We start from the raw sequence: 21,162 nt of genomic DNA, 5'->3' as shown, positions 1-21,162 counted from the left end.
AAACTTCATTTTTTCAACAAAGATTAAGTAATTGACAGTGTTTAGAAACTTTGTACGTTGAAGATTAGCAAAGATGAATTAGTGTAATGATGTGGGATATCTTGATCGCATAATGCTATAATGTTTTGGAGGTGTTTTAATCTGTTATGTCCTGTTATTATTTAAGAATGTTTTATTCTTGAGCACTTATGATAGCTTTCCTTCTCCCAGGACAATTATCAGATTGTTATCAATGATGCAATTTTCCCATGAGTTGTCTATTGTCTATTTGTTTCCCTCCCTCAGATGGTGTCATGAAGACTCAGAGTACACTCTGAAATGGTATTTAGCCGTAATTATTTAATTTTGTGTCACCTAATGAATTTGTAGATGACAATCCCGAATGGTTTTGACTTCATGTAGGAATCTGGAGCAGTTATATCCCTAAAGATATATTATCTCTTCCTCCATCAATAAATAGCAGACAGTGATTTTGGATATTTTCACCTATCAGCTATAATATTAAAACGACTCATGCCTTTAACTAATCGTCAGTAGTTCCACCTTTTGCCAACAAAACATTTCAAGGCTTCAATAACAACTTGTGGACAATTTTGCGGTGAGTGGTACTCTGACTTTAGCAGTAGGTAATTTTGAACATAAAATTATGTAATCTTTCCAGAAATGCCATCAGAACCATCTGACTGTAATTGCAAAAGTTTGGAGGTTGAATGGTGTGTTCTTTGGTACCTTCCTGATTGATTTTGATTGGAACTTTAACTAGTTTAGTTGGAACAGTGGCCAATGGGCAACCATTCTGGAAGGTGTTCATATATGTATATCTATCCATCCATGGTCTGTACCCATTTAGTATTTGTTTGGGTTGCAGAGGGATGATGCCTATTGTATGCCTGTATAGCATTGTCAAAGTAACAACTTGTTAATCTCAAAAAGCAGTGTATTAGAGTGATCAGTATTTTCTTTACCAAGATTTGGAGCCTGCTAGCATCTCTCGTACTCTACTTGTTGTTGATCCCTACCCTGTAGACCATCCATCCATCTGCCCTTTCTGAACCTGCCAGGTGCCCTATAGCTCAGGTTTCCAACCTTCTGTGAGGTGAGCTTGCAGCCATGACATCCAGTGCCTATTTTTCCACTTCACCACAAGCCTTTTGTTTTGCCAGTGCAAAGGTTCTGCTTTGAACAATGATGTCTGGTCTGACTATGCCTGAAGGCTTTACTTGATGCATTGGCATTTTCTGCCTGTTTACTTCTTCTATACATTAAATATATTACACTGACCTCGCAGGTGGGGAAACGTAGGGTTAAGATGAAAAATGGCAATGGTTTGGTTGGCATTTATTTCACAAACAAATCATACACATCATTAAGAATACTGCATCCATAAGATTGTTGATAAGTGAGTTAAGTGGAACACAGTCACAATCCTTATGTAGGCCACGTAATACTGATGTGATGCAGTGTTATTTTACTGCAACAGTTTTCAAACATTCACATGCCATTAATATGAACTTCACTTCACGGCGATATTGGGACTTGGCATCAGCAAACCCTTGATCTTAAATTCTTACAAGGCACACAATTCTTTAACAAAACAATCACAGTTTATGAAACAACAACTGTATTAACATAACATGAATTGTATACCACACAAGCACTGAACACAACACTGACCTGGCAGGACATGGGTGGGTATTGCAGGGTATCATTCCAATTCCTGGTCTAGTTCTGGGACTGCAGTACGTCACATTAACCTGCACTCTCAAGTCTTTGTAGCATGCTGCCTTGGTGTTCATATGTCCTGTTTGGAGGCATAGACCATTAAGTACACATTTCTTGAATAACAAAATTAATGTTTTTCACAGATAGAATGAACTAACATTCAAACAAAACTGTAATGTAAAATCTTACTGTGCGTTGCTGAAGCTTGGCCAGTAATGTATGTTCATCAAATATTTAATTATAATATAAACTGCACAAAAGTATGTAAGTGAACATGTCACATAATTGTGACATGTTCACAATTATGAACAATCAGAAAAGTATATGTTTCTGTCTGACAAGCCAACACCATTGGAATAGGAGAAAAGAACGTAGGCGCTCATTAACCATATCTCGCTTTGGACATATGCCATGAAAAGAAATTATTTTATTAGATGTTGATAAAATTTTTTCCATTGTAAATGTGACTCTTCCTTATTGAAGTTAAACTACACAACATTTTTAAATGCTGTGCCCTTTGCTTTGGTAATTTTTGCTGAAGGTAAAATTCTGGTGTTAAATGTCCAAGTACTCCAGTGTTGAGATGTTATTCACCCTAAGGCAAGGTCACTCTGCACATCTTTACTCAAAAAGGCCAGTTAGTCAGTCACACCCTTTAATAAAGCAGCCTGCCATCCACCCAACCCATCACAGCCTCCAATCAGGACATAAAGAGGTGGAGATGGTTAGGAGTGGACTGCAACAGACAAGAATGGGAACTCTAACCTTCAGGGTCAGCCAGTAGGAACGCTACACTGGGGGCTTTGTTCACACTTATTGAGCCAAGTAAGTGCACATGCACATATATATGCATGTGTCTAAGGAACTCACAAAGACAAGTGTATTTGCGCAAACTCGCATGACCAAGCAAAAACGCTCACCAATGTCCCTTAACCTTTGCTCGCATATTATCTGCCTAGGCAACAACATCTACTTGCATTCATGTGCATATGTGCATGTATATATATGGATATTTGTGCACAATACCAGGCCTTGATGGGACTAACTGTAGTAAAGATAGAGATACAAGAATGTGCATACTTGCTTTGAGAGTGTGTTTAATAGAGGGTCTGTAGTAGAGGAGCTCCCTGCCTCTGATGTCTTATCAATAATGATGGAGATACTCTCCTCTCCATTTAACCTGCAGCTAGAGGCCTTATTACAGGTTGGCCAGGCCAGACTTTTTATAAGCTCATCTGTTCATCTTCAAACTGTTCTCTTGTATTTTATTTTTTTGGATCAAGCAAAGATTAAAATTAGAATTAAAGTGCCTTTGAAATCTGAACTTTATCAAACTCAGCATTCAAAAAGTTAAACATACCTCCAGCGCAAGTTGCTGAGCAGTGGGAGCGTACGATAGCCCATGTATAGCTGTATTTAATGTGGTTCTTAGCCGTTTTTTCATCTATTTTGTGTAGAGAATATTCCCAACGTATTCCAGGATTCCAGCCCTGCAGCAATACCTTAAAGAGGAATCATTTGTTGACAATCAAGTTTAATATCTGTAATCAAAACAAAATGTCCTTGTTCACTTATCTGCTTACCTCAACCACCAGTGTCTCATTTGTTGGTCCTGGTGATATGAGACTCTCTGGTCTGTTATATGGTCTCTTGTACTCAAAAGTTGTTCCAGCAATAGGGTGGCGACCTGGCCAGTCCACTGTCCAGCGACCATTGAGATAGTAGTGTCTCTGGGTGTCTCTGACAGCTAAGTAGGAGCTGGAAGTATTCATTTCCATGACACGGATACTCCGAGCTCCTGCTGGGATGGTGACGACCCCATAGTACTCTACAAAACAAAATGCAATCTTTAACCAGATAAGCTGAAAACAAATTAGGGCTCTAACTTAAGAAGAGTAATGCACAAAAACAAAGCTGAGAAGTGGAAACAAATCCTGTTATGTGCTTCGGCACATTGTATTTATTTCTGTCTATTTTTTTTCACTTGGATCATTTTGTATAGAAGTTAGTTGTATGATTTTTGTTGTTGTTTAATATACTTTGGAGTTTTGATAATTCTTTCTTGTAATTTGGTCCGTTAATTTGTGACGCTGTTGGACCGCCTATAAATAGGCTGGGTTGCGCCAGGTAAAGGCAACGCCCTCCCAACCAACACCCAGGATGCGTTCTGACGCGGTGCGCACGTCTCCAGCCTGCCACACGGTAGTTTTTGTTAGCCGTTTGCTTGGTTGATGTTTTTTTTTTGTTGTGATTTTTGACCTGGTGGGACCGGTTGACCTGTTTTCGATTTTTCTTTAGCAGTAGTTTCTTTTTTCTTGTAGTCCGGTACTAGCAGGGGCTTTGATGGCCCTGTATAGGGTTGACCCCCTGCTGTACCGTTTTGTTCTTTTTGATCGGCTCATCAGGTCCAACTTTCTGTTTATACTTTGGGATTTTTGTTTTCTTTTTTTTTGGGACACGGGGAACCGAGGATTTAATTCTCTTTTTCTTCACAGAAAAATCAAAAGAAGCTCATCTTAAAGAAAAAGGTCGAGTGAATTGAAATAAAAATTACTTTTGAATCCTCATTTTTGTCTTCGTGTCCTCAAATATGTTGTGCCCTTTGTGGACGTAACAATCCACAACTAGAAAAAAGTTCATATAATTGCTCATTCCATTAGCTGCCAAATGGAAATCTATTGACTGATGGATTTTCAGTCAACTGATTGGCCAACATTGTTTGCAAAATACATGTGAAGTGTGTGAAGTTTTAAGCTAGCATCTGTTATGGATTTCTGCAAGCAAAGTATTTTCTGTTAGCATTTATTTGTTAAACATCGGTGCCGAATTAATTTACAACCAACTCTGAGCCTAGATTTTATAATCCTTGCAATAGGAAACATATTCCAGTCAAATTGATGCTTGCTTTTAACATAACATAATTCCTTGAAATGCTATTATCATGTGTAGTTTAGCAGGGCAAAAATGCCCAGCAGAGTCCAACATTAAAAAAAAAAAAAGTTCTGAAAAATATATACCGTATATAAAAAAATACATCTAACTTAAAAAAAATAAAAGCTGCTGCATTAAAACAGTACGAGTACAACTGAAATTAAGAGGGCAATACTGAACTTTTTTTTAAAATAAAAACATCAAATGTAGTCACAGTTTACTGGGTCGACCTACGGTTAGTATAATGCTGCTTTGTGTACTGTCCGTTATAGATCTTGCAGGTGGAGTTGTCTCCTTTACACACACCACAAGCATCAGGCACAGCTGCTGAGCCCAAGACACGGTCACACCCCACTCTCTGTGGAAAAAGAGACATACATACATTTTTTTAAGGCTAGGGAGATTAAGTACATAAGCTGTCATGTTACATGACAGATGAAAATTGTCTAAAATGACAAAATGTATTCTGGAGCTGGTGACACGTCAACATTTCATGTACATGAACATGAAAGTAGCTGTGAGACAGGGACACCGCCTACTTCTTAATCCTTTCGTAAAATTTACAGCTCAATCTAAAAGACCTCACTGTTGAGCTCACTCTTTCAGTAAGAAATACTAAACCAACTGTAAAAATCGAAAATTGAATTTCTGCTTTAACATTGAAACAGCATTACCTCACACAACCCATCAATACAGACATTGGAGCTATCCTTTGAACAAAGTGTCCCATCCCTAACTTTGCTGGCCAGGGCAAAGAAGAAATCATAGCCCTCAGCAAGGCAGTAAAGCTTGCATATGTCTTGATCTAGAAGAAAATAGATAGAATAACCACAGGATGACAAAAATACACATAGTGTTTTTGTTGGTACATCTAATATTTCCTTAAGTTAAACAAAAATGGGGAAAAGTAAGAGTCTCACCATCCACTCTAGTGTACGGTCTCCAGGTGTAGTGCCATCCTCTGAACTGCCTGCTGTTAAATTCAGTACACTGTTTTGCTCTGTAATCAGCAGTGTTGGTTGGACAATCCACAGTGTTGCAAAGTTTGTATGATCTAGTGGAGCCATCACAGAACTTCCCACCGTTGGTAGGTCTGTAAAGACAAGTGAAAACACATGGTATGTAGCCAAGGTTTCCATCCCTTGTAAATTATTTCTGATCACACGTTTGGCATAGTCCTGAAGAGGAAAATCCTTAAGATGCTTCTGACGTGCATAGTAAGCTAAACTTAGGAATTTCACAAACCACACTGGATTTCATTGTCCTGTAGTGACTAGTACATGAGAGTATATCTCCATCTGTGCATGAATGTCTGTGAGAGTGCCTTTGTTGAGGCTTCTATCACAGGTGTATATCCTGAGGCTGCATTTCCAAAAATCCCTTCCAAGGTACAATTACACTCTCCATGTGTCTTTCAATTCACATTTTTGCTTGTCTATAACTCAATCGCAAACTCCATTATTTCATATCGTAACATTAATTCCTTTATTTTCTTAATCCCCTCTCTGTAGACGTACCTCTTGTTGCCTGTCTGGCTTATTCTTGAGGCCTGTCTTTGTGTATCTTTCATCAGGTTTCTGTCCTTCCAGTTTCTTTCTTCCCATCATTCTCAGTGAAAATTAGCTTACTACTTGTCAGGATCTAGGCCTGATAAAGATTGGGTCATGACATTTGTGAGTGGGCTCACTGACTGACTGCCAGTGCAATTAATTATGTAGTTGATGGATAAGTAAGGGAATGGGTGAACCAATAAGCAATGAAACACTTGTGAATGAGCTTTACAATTTTAATAACATATACCAGTATGTTCTTGGTCGTGAACTATGGATATTGAGCCATCAATATGCAGGAAACTAAAGCAATGCTAAGCCTTATAAGTCAGGAATGTCACAGAAAAGGTTAATGTTGAGATAATATTATTTCTGTGCTAAAGCTATTCAATCAATTTTATGTCTCTGTATAATGGTGAGGTAAGATTAGCTTAGTTTATCACATTGTTTACATGACATCAACTTCAGTCCTCTGTACACCCTCTATTAGTGCCCCAAGTGGTCAAATAAGTTTTAGTTAAATTACTTAAAAGAAAGGGCCGTGTTGAAAGATGTTTCAGCAACTTGAAACAGCCTTTTGAGTTGAATAACTCTTTATTGATGCAGACAGTGCATCTGCAGAGAATTGTTACATTGCAATTCTATTGGAGTTATTACTATGTCATTTCTTTTGGACTGTAGCATTAAATTTCTATTAAATGCGACACCTCTGGCTTCCAGTTTTCTCCCCAGGCAAATTCAGAGTGTCAGTTTCTAATTCCAGTTTATGGGGATGTTTAGTTACACTCACACACAGAGTCTAGACTTTGAATTCATAAAGCAAATAAATTGTTCTATAAACTGATTTTTTTTCTCTTTATAATCATATTCCATATCTTGATAATCAAATCATTTTCTAATTTTATGACTGACAAAACGTCAAAACAAACAAAAAAAACATGAGAAGACATTGAAAAACCTCCAGAACATTTGAGATAGCTGAAGCAGATAAATCAGATAAATTCAATGGTCAAATATTTTTATCTTTTTAAAGTCACATGTCTCATAAGTCTTAGAAATTCAATCGGCACTCAAAAGTGTGACAGAGGTAGTGGGAATACAGTATTGTCTTAAATTAGAAACCAAAACCTAGGATTTGCTTTACCTGGGGTTGTTACACTGCCTCTCTCGATAGGTCACACCACTTTCACAGCTTCGAGAGCATGTAGACCATGATGACCACTCTGACCAATGCCCATGCTGAGGTCTGGGGCCTTCATCGCCCTGCTTTACACAGTGACCTCTACGACACCACTGAAGGCGACGGACACATGAAAACAAAAAAACAGAAGTTAGGGAATAGAAAAGTTTCTTATGGTGATGGAATATCCAACTTGGAAGGCTGTGTAATGCAACTATAAATTTGTTTTACAATATGCAAATAATTACCAAATAGTTAGGTTATAAAACTTGCAGAACTTCTTTTTAAATGTCCTAAAATATGAACACACATGCACGCACACGCACACACACACACACAGACAAGCCTCTGAGAATATTCTCATGGTTTCACTAATAACTAGAACAGCTGATTTTTCCCCACAGGTTTTCCCCTACAGCTAAGTGCCATGGATTCCTATGCAAGACTGTCATTGTTTGTGTTCACTTAATTGCATTGTGAGGGGAAAGAGCAGGATTAAAATTTCAAGTCTAAAACTATGAGCAAACACAGATGATGGGCTGTCAGGACAGGGAGTCTTGGGCTTCACTTAGTCATGAAAGAAAGAAGCACAATTAAGGCATATACAAGGAACCCAGTGGGATATGTCTCCAGCAGCAGCTACAAACCAGCTGCTCCTTCAAATAAAGAAAAGTATGGGTGGTTTTTCTGTTTGAAGCAATGATTTAATCTTCCGTCACTATCTAAGTGAATTAAAAAGTTCACCCTAGAATATAAGTGCGCTGTGACCAAGTTCAGGGCTTTTGTCTTTAAATGGCAAGACTCCGTGGAGGTATTAGCACCAAATAACAGTAAAACACTCAATAAATTTAGGCTTTTATTATAGCATAGATGCAGGCTGTCCACAATGTAAATTATTGTTGCTTTTTGTCTCCTGCAATTTACTGAGTCAGGGGTCTGCGGTATCCTTTGGAGAAGGAATGTGTTTGTCTCTGTATGAGACATCACTTTTTACAAGCTTTACCCCCAACTGAACGCAGCACAGTTCATAATGTTAAGCATCACACTAACAAAAGAAAAAAAAAAAAGTCTTGTCACAAAAGGAAAATTTACTCCTGAATCAGCTCAGTCTATTATTTCTGAGTGGAGAACTTTAAAACCGTCACTTTTTATGTACTCGTTTGATTGGTGTTTTGCTATTGTATGATTTTCTTTTTTTTTCTTCTTTTTTACACAAACCACAAGGCAATGTGTCTTAGAGGCTCTTGTTTGGTGCCTTTTGTTTGCTGATTTATTTAGTAAGATGTTGCCATGGAACGATGGATTGACCCCAACAAAAAAAGTAAATGAAAAAGAAAAAAGCTGACCTGATTTGATAAAAATTGAGTTTTCCCAAACGTACAGTATGTCAAATGCAAGTTTGTTTTGGGTCAACGTATAGCAAAAATGCATGTTTTCTCTCTTTTTTCAGTATTTTTTCAAAAAACTTGATAGCTGTGCTATGTGACATTGCTAGATGAATGAATCAAAACTGTTTTCTACTGTGGTCATGTGATGTGTTTTTATAGTGAAAAGACCTTTAAAAGTATGACTGAATTTAAAAGTATGACTGAGCTCATGCAAACAGACTAAGCATTTTCAGTCACCATATTGGGGCCACAGGCAGAACCTTCAGCAGCTGGCATGAATTTGGTTTCACATTTCCTCCCAACGCGATGGCACCAGAGAGCCTTGCAGATATCCTGAAACAACATTACAGAAAAAGAACAGAGATGGGATGTCCGGGATTCTCCACCCAACAGCGTTAAACAAAGCTAGCACCTGGAGGAACGATAATTCATTATTATGATATTTTCCCCCCTGGGTGCTTTTAAAGCATGTTGATAAATGCTTACTAAAATAGAGATTGTGTGAATATATTATCATTTGGCAAGCTGTGGCTCTGCTGCAATCATGTATCTTCTAAATATTTATGCTTCTGTAGCAACGATAGCAGCAGGGTAGTCCATGTGAACACTTCAGAACTGACCTTTCACCCACAAGAACACATTTTTCTTTCTGCTAGAACTCTAGGAACACAATGTCCTTGCAATACCCTTAGATATAGTCATACCTTGTTATTCCACACAAGTACTATCTCAGAAACTCTAAAATTTCAGTGTATTTTATGACACTGAAAAGTTATGCTCCAAAGTAGTTTGAACAAATTAAGAAAGTATTGAACATAATCAAAATTATTTCTAACTTTGAATATTGTTAAACTCTGAAATGTGTTGCAGTCCCATTGAATGAGTTGGAGTCTTAGACTCTCTTGTTCATATGAGTGTTTATTAAACTTATTAAAAATTGATTTGTGAATAGATCTAAGCTCGATTTATGATGCTTTTATTTGTCTTATTAATGACCAAATCCTGGTGATTTTCTGAGCTGCTTTCTATTTAACTTGATGTGCAAAAGTTCAGGGATTGATCTTGAATCAATCCTAATCTTGAGAAATACATAACAATCTTCTGATCCTTAACGAGTAACAGAATTTGCTTAATGGAAAAAGAAGTTGATTTTAAAAGAGTATGAGACTGACTGCTTTTTGCTGACTAAGGTTTAACAAGCTTATATACTGTACGTGAGTATTGTACCTCCCAGAAAAAAAAAAAAAAAACTTAATGGAAATAAAAAGAAAATCTAAAAGGAAATCTCCACGGAACATAAAAATAACAGAGTTGCGCTTCGACTAAATCTTCATGATGTCATGGCTCTGCATTGTCTAAAAGATTTAGATGGGATCAACAGGTGGCTTTTCCTTCCTAATATTGCCTGAGAAATCAAGCCTGCTACTTTTTAACATGTCCACTCTGTAACTGTCTGAATGACTATATCAGATTTTGACAACTTTCTGCAGATGTTGACAAGCACCTTGGCCTTAGCTTGTTGCTGCCAAGAGCCACCATGGAATTCATCCCAAGGCATATTAGTCCAGCTGTTTTGCTTGCTCAGGATTTTTCAGACCACAAAACTTACAGACAGGTCCAGTGATTGAATGAGGACACAGAGACAGGGATAGATGATAGATTAAGTTTGACAGAATCTGAGAAAGAAAGACAAAACAACTACAGGGAGTCCGTTTTTTGCTTTTTGTTTGGGGAACCCTTCAATATTTACCCACATACACTATGGAAGGTATTATTTGTCTCCTCCTTATGTGTCATAAAAGGTTCAAGAGCATATATTTCAAATTAATCTCATCAATCATCAAAAGACCCAACAATGGGCATCTTATCAGAGTAATAGAAGGTTGCCTAGTCTGATGAAAACTAAGTGTCATGTATATTATGATATGTGGACATTGGTTACCTGAGGAACACGACACAGTGATGGGACATGGGGAGAACACAGACTTGTGGAGGTGAAAAGCTAGCATGGGTGATGGTTTACTGGAAAACCTTGATCCTTGTCATCCATGTGGAGAATACTCTGACATGTACCTCTTGCCTAAACATTGTTGAAGACCATCTACACCCTTCTGTATTCCCTGACGGCCGTGACCTTTTCCAGGAAGATAATGCACCCTGGCATGAAACAAAGATTGTTTCGGAAGGATTTGAGGAATGTTGGCTAGACTATATATGTTGGCTATATGACTCCATTCCATTTATCATTTTTGATGGTCAATATGATGATATTTTTCTTAAATGTGTAAGTTTTTTGCAAGATTTAATATGATGCATACTTTCTAAAACAATACATATTATTTAGAATATTTCCCAAAATGTCTTGGGAATCATCAAAATGTTTTTTGCAAATGTGAAATGGGCTTGTGTGTTCAGCAATGATTTTTACCTCTTCTGTGAAATGTTTTTTTTTCCCCCAGACTCATTTCTCATTGCTGAAACATGAATACTTATTTTAACAGAGGCATGTGAGGTCTGCAGTGCTTTAGATGTACTTGTTTGAGTCATGGATGAGTCATTGATGTACTTTTGAAGTCCTTTGCGTAGACCAGCCACTCCTGAAAAAAGCTCATCCCTATTTCATGTTTTCCATTACTGTGTGAACGATTGCAAAAGCATTAAAACAGCTTTGTGACCACTTCAAGACCGCTTAAAAGTTAAAACTCATCTCTCATCTATTGAATTTTTATTAAAGCAGGACATGATGTGCGTTGGTTTCCCAAAAAATGCATAAAGGTGATTTCCTAGTACTAAAGGTCACAATGGGATTTTTGGAAAACTTTCATGATTATTCAGCACTTAGTTACTAAATAAGAATAATGCCGCTGTTTAGGGAGTAGGAAGTGTCCACCTACACCTTTCCCTCAACAGAGAAAGGTGAAAATTGTCTAAAAACAGCTGGTTTTAGACAGATGCCAAAAATAGCACAACTGACTAATATTTTATTAACTATGTAGTAAAATCAAAAATGGTAATTTATTGAATATGTGCCAAGGTCAGTTAAATAACATCAGTAAAAGTGGTACAATGGGAGAGCAACAAAAAGAGATTCCCACTGGCAATGTTCCAGAGTACATTTAGTCATCTTTCCCACAGAGTAAGGGGAGCATCTTATTGTTTGCATTGTGTGTGTGGGTGTGTGTGCGTGTGACTGCCTGTGTGCTAGAGATATTAAAGTCAAAGCGTAAGTGTTTATAGCCATGAGGACATGTAATCCTAACCAGTTATTTCTTGTCTTTCATCTCCTTTTCACCTCTTCTCCGTCTGCCTAATTCATCCCATCTCCCCCTCAACTTCTTTGTGTTTCCTAAAACACGCTACATAGAACCTTTTTTTTTTATGCCCCTGAGGTGAGTTGCCAAAAAACATACGGAGGAATCACAGATTAGGTAATGACGTCAAACACATTAGGTGTACACAAAATGGATTTTACCTTCTTGAAATCCAGGGTGCAGAGTTTGGCCTTCTCTCCAAACTGCCATTTGCACTGTGTGTCTGCGTCGTACAGTTCGCCTGGCAACTTTTCTGGGTACCGGTATTCCTTGACTGCTTTGGGTTCGTCTGACAGGCAGAAAGCCTGGGCAGTGCTAGTTGTTGAAAAATGGGAAAACACAGAGAAAGTAAGTGAGGGTATAGGAGATAAGGGAGAGCGGAAGAAACTAAGAAAAAATAAGTGAAAATAAGAGTGCAGTAAATTGAGACAAGAAAAAAAAATAATGTAGGACAAGATACAAACTACAACCCACAAAACGCTTTCATGTCAGTCAAGGGGTCCATGCAGATACATGACAGTTAAGCGGCTTTAAAGAGGAGTCACTACATCAAGCAGCAAACTGTTCAACTCCTCCTAACACCAGGGGCAACTGTAAGAATGTTGCCATCGTAACATAACATGCTGCCAAACCTGAGAGACCATTTTAATGCATCAGACACTCAATTATGAGAGACATAAAAACTCTTTGCTTATATCGCTCATTTTCTTCCACAACCAGACTGGTTTCCAATGTTAACTGATATCAATGGTTTCTATAAAGAGATGTTTTACAGCTCAAACACAGCTGTCAGGGGAAGCTAATGCAAAAATATGGTGGAAAGAGGTTGAAAAGGCAAAAATATGTTGGAATATTGTTAGTGAGTGGTCCTGATTGCTTTAACAGAATCATTGTGTGACTGGGTGTGTGTGTGTGTGCGTGTGTCTGCATGTGTGCGTGTGTCTACATGAGGTTATTCCAGGGCTTTGAGTCCAATGTGTCTGCAGAGAACAATGACTGCTCCGCACATTTGATATTCTGTGATGTTCAATTAAAAGGGAAAATGAAAATTACATAATAACCATGGACAGACATGAATGAATTAATTCATTTATACAGACAAAATATCCCACAAAATGTTATTTTAAAAGGACCTCATGACAAAAATCACATTTTCATATTTATCAATGGCTCCACATGATCCTCAAAATAAACTGTTTGCCCCAAACTTTCTGCTTTAAGAACACTGGAACACATTATGTGGAACATAGAGAAGAATATTGAAAAAGATCCTTTCTTTTTTAACATTCTCCACAGACCTTTTGACTCAAAAGCCAGAGGGAAATGATTGGGCCTTTCACACTCGGCACAGTTTGCTGGCGCAGGAAGCAAGATGTGAACAATGTCTCGTTAAATGGCAAATAAAAGAGCCTGAAAGGTCTCGACAACAACTTCGAACCACAGAACCACCGTAGGGAACACTGATGAACACTGGTGCATTAGCTCTGTAGAGCCAAAAGCAGCCAGGAGGTTTGTATGAACATCAATTACTTGGCTGAGTCAGTAACTGATAAGCTATTTGGTAATAGCTTCATCTTGAAGCTGTAATCAATACAGTAATTTTGTTCAAAGCATATTTATGTGATTTGAATGAACCAATCACAATCCAGACCTAAGTCTAATTGAAAATCTATGAGATCTTAAAAAAATTTGCTTTTTAACATTTACGTCATGTGAAAAAGATAAAAACAAATGTACATTTCTATATGTGCGAAACTGGTATTGACACACTCTAAAAGTCTTCCAGCTATACATAACTCCAGTGAAATTTGGAAATAAAACTATTAAGCAGAGGATTAAAAATAAGTGCACCAAGCAAACACTTTTGACAAACATTGTCTCTTCAGTTGGCACATATGCACTACCTTTATTGTCCACGAATGTACACTAAAGTCAAATAAACACCTTTACAAGATACTGTACTTATATTGAAACCTATGTTGTATTGAACACCTATTTCTTTGTTAAACAGGAATTTCTATATCACTAACGTGTGAAGGAACATATAGGTTTTCATATTAGCCTCTGACAATTCGTGACATGACAGACTTTAATTAAATTTCCAGACTTGCTCAGACCTCCATAGCAGCAGACTAATGAAACTTAGATTTAAGATGTCACTATGGTTCCTTCCATAGCACAGGAGGAAAAAAATAAACATTAAGAAGTCTTACAAAACTCAAAGAGACACATATATCTCAGAAATATTTATATATCACAACTTTCTGTTGATTGCAACAAGGAAAATGTTGAACAATGCAGGAGTTATACAGGAAGAAGATCCTGGGCATTCGGTGATGTTAGGGGTCATTTCCACATGGCTTGAATGGGTGATGGGAGTTTAATATAAGGCTGACAGGCCTAACAAGGTTGAGGTCACTCCAGCTCTAATAACTCAGCAAGGAAATACACTGTCTGTCTCCACCACTCAGAGAGGGGAGACCTGACAGTTCAGTTAACACACTGGTAAATTTAGTGCAGGGCACTGCCTCGGAGCTATCTAGTTTCAAGCACACAAACATTCACACACGAACACGCACGCACACACACCCCGACAGACGCAGAAACACCGCCAGACATATGGACGCTATGTCAGTGGTGGTTGTGTTTCTGCTTTGGTGAGCAGCCTGTTTGCCTGGAAATGCAGTCACTGCACAAAAACACACATAGCTCAACACATAATAAATATTCTTTCTGTAAAACATCACAAGCGAAGACCGTCAACGCATTAGTTCATATAGTTGCTATGCCAGCTTAATTGTGTATTTCAGCTGGATCAGATGCAACGATCCAGCTCGTCTAATAGCTATTAGATGAGTGCATGTCTTCACATAGCCACACTGCACTCCAGTTGGAGGACTGACAATATTTTTTTTTCTTTACAAAATGTACTCAATCAATGATGCATAATCCAAATGAATGTTTATTCCCAGTTTAATATGACCTTAGACCAATGCAGTGCTGTGCATGTGCCACATCGACACAAAAAGTCTTGTTACACCACTACTGTGTTTTGGAAAATTACAAAGCCTCTAACAAAGACACATACCTTTAAATGTACATTTTAATGTTAATGACTTCTTACATAGGTCAGTAGCATTAAAGAGTAGAGCTACTTACTTCAGAAAGCGACTGAGATACTGGCGACTGCAAGGAGACCAAGAGAAGATACCATTGTGACCGGCTAATGTTGGAGACATAATGTTGCCCTCTGACTTTTTACAAACGTTGCCCTCACCGTCATGGACCATTCCAAAGCTGAAGAAATGACAAGTGCACAAAATATTTCCTTATAGAAACATCTGTGCTCTATACTAGAACAATGTGGAACAGAAAAATGCTACAGTTGTTGGTCAGTAGAAGATATTTGCATTGTTGCAACAGCAAAGACCAAACAAAAACAATGCTTTTCGTTTTTTGAGGCAAATCGCAGAGGGATGTAGAGCAATAAGAATTTACTATGCCTGAGGAAGCACAAGTACAGCTATTTACACTAAGTGAGAAATGTCATTAACGTCAAATATTTGTTAATATATTTCATATTTTATTCATTATCAGTGTTTTTTGAATGACTTATTTATATTACCACTAGTCCTTTCCTTTTCATTGTTTTCAAAATAAGAATAAACACGATGAGGTAATTTTACTTCAGCTAATGATATAAGCATTTTTCCAGTTTTTGAAATAATTTGATCTGCGGAGGTAATGGTAGTTCTTACTTGTGTCCCGATTCATGTGCAATGGTGAAGGCCAGACCCAGGCCAGTGTCCTCATTAACGGTACAACTGCGATACTTGCTGCACATCCCACTTATTGGAGCAAAGCCTGCAAAGGAATTAAAGCAGTTACATTTTTTTATCCACTTTATGTTATTATCATCTAATGTAATCTTTAAATACAATAGCATTTGACAATAGGAATATCTTCATCTCATATTAAGTATCAGAAAATGATTCCAGTTGAGCTAAGGAGATCCTGACTAAGCTCAACTTACAAAATCTATGATGTTGTTTGTGACGTCCCTGAGGCAAATTCTAAGAAAATCTCAGTCTATTTACAGGTACATGGTTTACAAAACTGTATAGTATAACTATACAGTATATATACTATATTGTTGGTTTCACAAATCTGTTTAAGTGTTTATTTGTCTTCACAGTGACAGAGAGACTGCATTAGCTGCTGGAATGTAATGTGATATTTTACCAAATGTAAAAACTGATACATTTAAAGCATGGATAAAATTTTTATTTTCTTGGAACTGGGACTCCGCAGGCCTATCTTTACAGACAAATTAAAAAATCCAGATCCGAACAGCCCTCATTGACAAACTGTGTTTCTTAGCTCAATTCACGAAGAAAGATGAACTCCAAAATTGTAAAAGGAAATCTTACACTAATTTCTACTGTCTATGAACTGTATGTGTAAGAAAATCAAACAAGGACATCCCTTAGCAACAATCCCTCTCATATGCTTAACTTTGCAAATCCCTATGCTACTTTTTACTCCACTTAAAATAAATAAAATCCCAACCTCTTTCTTATATCTCTCATTCTCTATTAAACTGCCTTTGTGCTCGTCTCTGTCCGCTCTCCCTCTGTCTCTGCTTTCCTGGCAGACACATATATGCCTGGCTGTGAATCAAACAGGATAATGCATATGGGGGCCCCCTAACTGTTTTTGTCTCAGTGTTTCTTGGAGATATAACCTCATGGTTTACTTAATTTATGACTTAGAGCCATTTGCCACAAAGTGCAAAACTCCAAATGTAATGTCCTCATGTATATATCTAATGTGAGTAATGATATTTAACATAACTAGGCACATTGACTGTGAGAACTACAATTTAGTCTATGTAAATGTCAGGAAAGGAGCAGGTCATGTATCATATATTGCTTTTGAAATATGGTCGAAAACATTGATGTAATGGCAACACAAACAAACTTTGTTATATGATGACTACTTTTATTTGGGGCCATGTTATCTTGCATCCCTGAGAATCAGTCAGCACTAACTTTTTTTGATTGACAAAAAACAGACACCTACACACACAATCACATATATAAGGCCTTTACAGCAAAAACCGAAGCAATAGGTAAACAGTTTGAGGAGGTGTTCGCTGCACTGAGGTCAGAATCAGGCTTAAAATATGCGACAGAAGTCCCCCTTTGCTAATAATAATAATGGACAAACTCAGTCCGCAATCTTTTAATTGCCCGAGGAAATGCTTAAGAATTAAATTGTATCTCTTCTGCTTACTCTTCCAATTGAAAAGGATTTCTGGAGTTTGTTTATGCTTTCAAATCCTGCAGCTGGTTGTTCACAAAATCCTACATAATCTCCATACCACTCCTTCAATCTGCAAAGCTGAAATGCACTTCTACAAGCCAGCCGATGTGGGGCTTTGACTACCTGAGTCAGCGGTGTAGCAGAGGTTGACTTCTACTATGCTTACTGGTTTAGTCAAAGACCTCAAAGATGACCCTTAATCCTGTCTTGAAGTTTTATAAAAAGGATTTCAACACTAAGAATACATTTTCTTTTATTTTCTGACAGTAAGGAAGTCCAACAGTTCCCACTTTCATATCATCCATTCATTTCTATATCTATTATGTCTCTCGATCAGCTGTAAGGTCCCAACTTGAAATGGGGGTCAAAACTGATCCAACAATGTTACTCCAATGACCAACCTCTGGAGGCTGTAATAAACATGTAATCACTACCAAATGCAAGGGGTAAGATGTAGCTGCAGAACAAGCTTGAATCATTGCAAAGATGCCAGCATCAGCTCTTCTGTCTCTGGGTACAGAGGAGATATCCTCCAGTTTCCATCTGATCTGAGAAAAATGTTGACCTGCTCACTGATTTCAAGACTAATTCTGTCCTCAATGTTGTGTTTTTTTGGGGGGGGGTTATTGTGGAACTTTGATGTGAAAGGTGTGTCTAAAGAGACAGTCCCAAGCACATTTTTGGAGGTTGTGATTAGCAAAATATCTTTCATTATGTCTAGTGGAAAACCTTACTTTTATTCCTTCCAAGCTAGTAAATTGTTACCATGTGGTTTGGAAAGTACCATGCCAGGTCACATATTGAGAGGGAACAGGAGCATCCTGGCAGAACACATCAGAGCAGATTTGTAAAAGTAGGCTGGTGTGACACCATACTATGCTGTGTATGTTTGTGATTATTTTAAAAGTACAGTCAGCTAGACATAGCCCTTGAATTTTTTTTCACTTTTGCTTCACATTAAAATCTGAAATGCTAATTATTTTTATTACAATACGTTGATTTTTGATTGGATTTAGATCAAATGTAACTTCTTCTGGCTTTGTATAAAAAGTGGCTTTCGTCCTGCCACTTTTTCATGGAGACTAGATTTGTACATGACGAATAGTTGTCCTACCTGGCAGAAGTTTGGATCTTTGCAACTCCTCGAGTGTTACTATTGCCACCTTAGCTCCTTTTCTGCTTATTGCTTTCCTTACCTGGCTTCTCAGATTAGCAGAAAATGTTTAAAAAAATATTTCCAGTTGGCCCGTATCCTTTTCATTTTCAGTTTATAGATTGACCAGTGATTTAAGGCCTGCGATCTTGACTCATAACCTAACCCTGCTTTAAACTGCTATTAAACTCAGATCTCTTTGCTTTGTTTTAGTATTTGTGATGCTGTTAGTTCACTAATATTCTCTTACAAACTTCTGTGGCCATCAGCTGGATTTATATTTAGGATGAAACTACACACAGGTAGTGTCTAATAACTAATTAGTTGACTTCTGAAGACATTTCCTTGCACTGTTTTGTTTGGGAGTATCAGAGTTAAGAGGGCTAACACAAATGCAGGCTACACTTTTCAGGTAAAATAATAATAATAAAAAAGTTTTCCATCCACTTTTCACAGTAATACCACTTTCTGTTGTTCTATCACATGAAATCCCAGTAAAATCCATGTCTGTGATTTTAGCATGTTCAAAGTGCTAAAAAGCTAGAGGAGCATAACTACTTTTGCAAGGCATTGTACCTTTGCCTTGTTGTACAGTGGCCTCTGTGCAGCACATTGTATGGCTGCCAGACCTCTCAATGTGGACAGCACATGTTTCCATTACACAAATAAAGGCTGTCAGAGTATTTCTTTGACTTGAGAAAAACTTGTGAGTTGAAGTACCGATGTTTGTGTTAGAGTGCATATTACGTCCTCAAGAGTTCATCACCACACTACAATCACTACTCATCAAAATTTTAAAGTAAGTGTTTGCTATTTTTCAAATTTTGAGCACTCCAGCTGCAATCAGGGCAATGAAGTCATACCAAGGGTATCGCAGGGCTCATTCTTCCAAGAGCAGATGTCGAGTCCTGTAAGAAGGATGGCATGATCGTGGTGTCGGCCTTCTCTGCCCCCAAGAGTTGACTGCCAGTGGCAAAAGCTGTTTAAAGTGTGGTCAGCATGGTGATTGATTACCAAGCCATCCTGAGAGAGAGACAGTAGATAAAAAAGTAGAACATAAGAATGTATAGTCTTCACAAAGATAAAGAATTGTTGTCTGATTTATTGCAACACTCGCTAATTCCATCAAAATGATCTTTGGATGGATATAAGTTTCATCCTTCTATTTTCAAGGAAGGATGATAATCCATTCCATGTACTTTACTGTACGCGGGATGTAAAACACTATTCTCCAAGATGCATGCGTCTCTATGCATCTTGATGTTTATTTCTACTCCTGCCCTCAAATTTCCCTCATAAAACTTACAGCAATCCAATGAAAATAATCCTAATATTTAGCCTTTTAGAATAATAGACCTGACACATGCAGTCTTTTTCTTTCCAAGGCTCCATACTACTTTTATGTGGCTCAATTTTGATGATGTGCGGACATTTTATTTGGCATGTATATCCTCACCTGATCTTCATCCAAGAGAACAAGACCCACTATAACTATGTTTATATTGCCTCCTATAGTGCCATCTTTGAATAGACTGGAAACCTACAAGGAAGAGCACACAAAGAAGACAACATTTATTGACACACCTTGTTCGTGCTTTCTTTTACCTATAACTTGCTTTTCAGCGACACATAATGGCAGAGCCGCGGTGTTTGACAGAGGTTTAGATTTGCACATCCTACTCTGATCAAAAGAGTCCCAGTGATTCAGCATGTTTTGGCTGCCACCTGAAGGAAACAGTTTCCATGGAGCGTCTGTGTTTTCAGGTACACAACATAAAGTACGTTATTTTAAATTAGTAATCATAAAACACATTTGCCTTTTCATTCTGCCTCAGGAAAGACAGAAACCTATGTGATTACTTGAGTGATGTATTTAATTACCTTTTCAACAAATACCAAATGTTCTTCTTAACACTCTAGAGAGCTGGCAGGTAGAGTTAAGGATTTGGGTGTTTTCTGTGGATCTTCACTCTGTATTTAGGTGACTCCTCCATGGCGGGTCTACTAGACAGAACTATGTTTTGCAAATAGAGGGATTATCTTTGGATTTGTCAGTCAGTCATTAAGTAGCAAAACGAGCATGACGGACCTTGCTTGCATTATGAGCTAAGATCAGCAGAGGGACACTGAAAGCCGTTCCAATGACCTCACTCTGTATCAGTTTCATGTTTGTAGATGTGTGCTTTCTGATAGCTGTCTGTGTCTTTCAGACTTTATAAAAGACATGGATATCCAGTTACTAAACCCTAAGCCTTCACACCTCAAATCAACTGCATGTTCAGCTAAAGTTACAATCTGTGCATTGACAACACATGAAAGGACTCTTGAATAAATATACCCAAAAAAGAAAACAAACCACTGCCAGCTCACAGCCTTGTATTTTAAAACTAGTCTACTGTCTTGATCATTTGGAATATGATAGGCTACCATGACTACATTTTAAAAATGTATGACGGAATGGACCACTATTTGAAGGTTAAATATTTCCCATATTACAGTGCTATGATTATGTTGCTCAGTATTGATTTAATACATAATTTCTAGTTTTAAGCTACCAGAATAAAGCTTTTTTAGCTTGTCACAGAATAGCCTATCTTAAAAA

At 37.7% G+C, this 21,162-nt stretch overlaps 1 protein-coding gene across 1 annotated transcript in view; it reads right to left on the bottom strand.

Moving 5' to 3' along the window:
- The window catches only part of adamts16 (ADAM metallopeptidase with thrombospondin type 1 motif, 16), a 48,387-nt gene that overhangs the window by 12,968 nt on the left and 14,257 nt on the right, over positions 1–21,162 (bottom strand). The window contains exons 6-18 of the mRNA XM_032559626.1: positions 20,017–20,100; positions 19,424–19,583; positions 15,841–15,946; positions 15,242–15,379; positions 12,244–12,397; positions 9,009–9,104; positions 7,348–7,496; positions 5,574–5,746; positions 5,328–5,458; positions 4,888–5,011; positions 3,306–3,550; positions 3,083–3,224; positions 1,675–1,801 (exon numbers count right to left, since the gene is read on the bottom strand). Of these exons, the coding sequence (XP_032415517.1) occupies positions 1,675–1,801; positions 3,083–3,224; positions 3,306–3,550; positions 4,888–5,011; positions 5,328–5,458; positions 5,574–5,746; positions 7,348–7,496; positions 9,009–9,104; positions 12,244–12,397; positions 15,242–15,379; positions 15,841–15,946; positions 19,424–19,583; positions 20,017–20,100 (1,829 nt within the window). The remainder of the gene's footprint in view (positions 1–1,674; positions 1,802–3,082; positions 3,225–3,305; positions 3,551–4,887; positions 5,012–5,327; positions 5,459–5,573; positions 5,747–7,347; positions 7,497–9,008; positions 9,105–12,243; positions 12,398–15,241; positions 15,380–15,840; positions 15,947–19,423; positions 19,584–20,016; positions 20,101–21,162) is intronic.

The sequence above is a fragment of the Xiphophorus hellerii genome, chromosome 3 (assembly GCF_003331165.1).
Source record: "Xiphophorus hellerii strain 12219 chromosome 3, Xiphophorus_hellerii-4.1, whole genome shotgun sequence".
Taxonomy (NCBI): domain Eukaryota; kingdom Metazoa; phylum Chordata; class Actinopteri; order Cyprinodontiformes; family Poeciliidae; genus Xiphophorus; species Xiphophorus hellerii.
This window is presented reverse-complemented; position numbering and strand designations above follow the sequence as displayed.